Raw genomic sequence first — 1,171 nt, 5'->3', positions numbered from 1 at the left:
TTCTCTGATCTAGCTGTCTTCATTTTGACATACTCAAATTTTAGTTTGGCATAATATTTGTCGAAATTGCTTTGCTCTAAGATAAAATCCTCTTAACAAATTCAATTCAAGTTGTGATTAGTTGATTTGTGTTCACAATGTTGTAAATGTGTTTTGTTCTTTTGTTTTTAATAACAAAATATTTCTTCAGAGCTCAATCAAATTAAGCTTGTAGTTGTTGATGATGAAATTGACGTTAGTTGTGATCTTTGTAGTTGATGTGCAAAGTTGATTTCGTGTTAATGTGAACAGAAAAATTAATAATACAAATTTACTTTTTCACTTTTATTCCAAAATATTGCTTTTCAACACTTAAATCTCATCTTAAATTTTTCATTTTCATATATGCATGCGTATTGTTGTATATATATATTGTTGAATTTACGAAGATTAGTTTTCGACTTGTTGATCCCATTGTCCAATTTTATCCACTTCTGTTGTGCAGAAATGGAAGCAAGGAAAAAGGAAGGCGGAAAAAGACGAATACAAGGATGGGAATTTCTTTTTCACTGTCTCTTGTCCAAGCCAGCATTTGGACTTTGCGCAGACCGAGAGTCGTGTGGAGAATTTGGCTCGCATGGCACGCAGCATGGAGAATGCGGTAAGAGCTTTCCATGCTATTGCACAAGAGCAGGCAAAACGTATGATGACCACTTCCAAGTGAGTTGCTTCATTTTTACTCTGTGTTTAGCTATTTCATTTGAATTTATAATATTTATGAGAAAAAACAAAGGATGGTAGTAGTAGTAGTAGTAGTTTTTAAGTGGTGGTAAGTTTTTATTTTCAGACGTGAATGTGCAAAATACAGTGGTGCTTTCCATGCATTGGGACACGCATTCGAGCTTGACCAAGATGAACAGTCGCGTCCATTGGCCGAAGCGTTGACATTCACAGCCGACTGTTACGAAGCCATCGGTCAGCTTTACGAGTCGCAGCCGAAACGCCATCTGGAACCACTGATGGACGATTTTTTCATTTACAGAGGCATGCTTGCATTGGTTCCAGATGCGGTGCAGATTCACAAGGTAAAATTTGTAATTTATTGCAAATTTTGAAAATAATGTGTTGCTCTGTATTTTTTTTCATTTGCCTAGTCTGCAATTCTAAGGCGTGAGCTTCCAAAACTAGCCGA

The 1,171-nt window shown here is 36.2% G+C and overlaps 1 protein-coding gene across 1 annotated transcript; it reads left to right on the top strand.

Moving 5' to 3' along the window:
• Positions 1-190: 190 nt before the first annotated feature.
• On the top strand, positions 191-1,064 carry Tsp_13854 (sorting nexin-18; the record flags this gene model as incomplete). Its single annotated transcript, XM_003367546.1, has 3 exons — positions 191-234; positions 485-699; positions 827-1,064. Coding segments are annotated over 3 exons (497 nt in total), but the record flags the coding sequence as incomplete, so codon positions are not given.
• Positions 1,065-1,171: the final 107 nt, after the last annotated feature.

Source organism: Trichinella spiralis, assembly GCF_000181795.1.
Source record: "Trichinella spiralis strain ISS 195 chromosome Unknown Scfld4079, whole genome shotgun sequence".
NCBI classification, from domain to species: Eukaryota; Metazoa; Nematoda; class Enoplea; order Trichinellida; family Trichinellidae; genus Trichinella; species Trichinella spiralis.
Note: the sequence above shows the minus strand (reverse complement) of the source record. Positions and strands in the feature narration are given on the sequence as shown.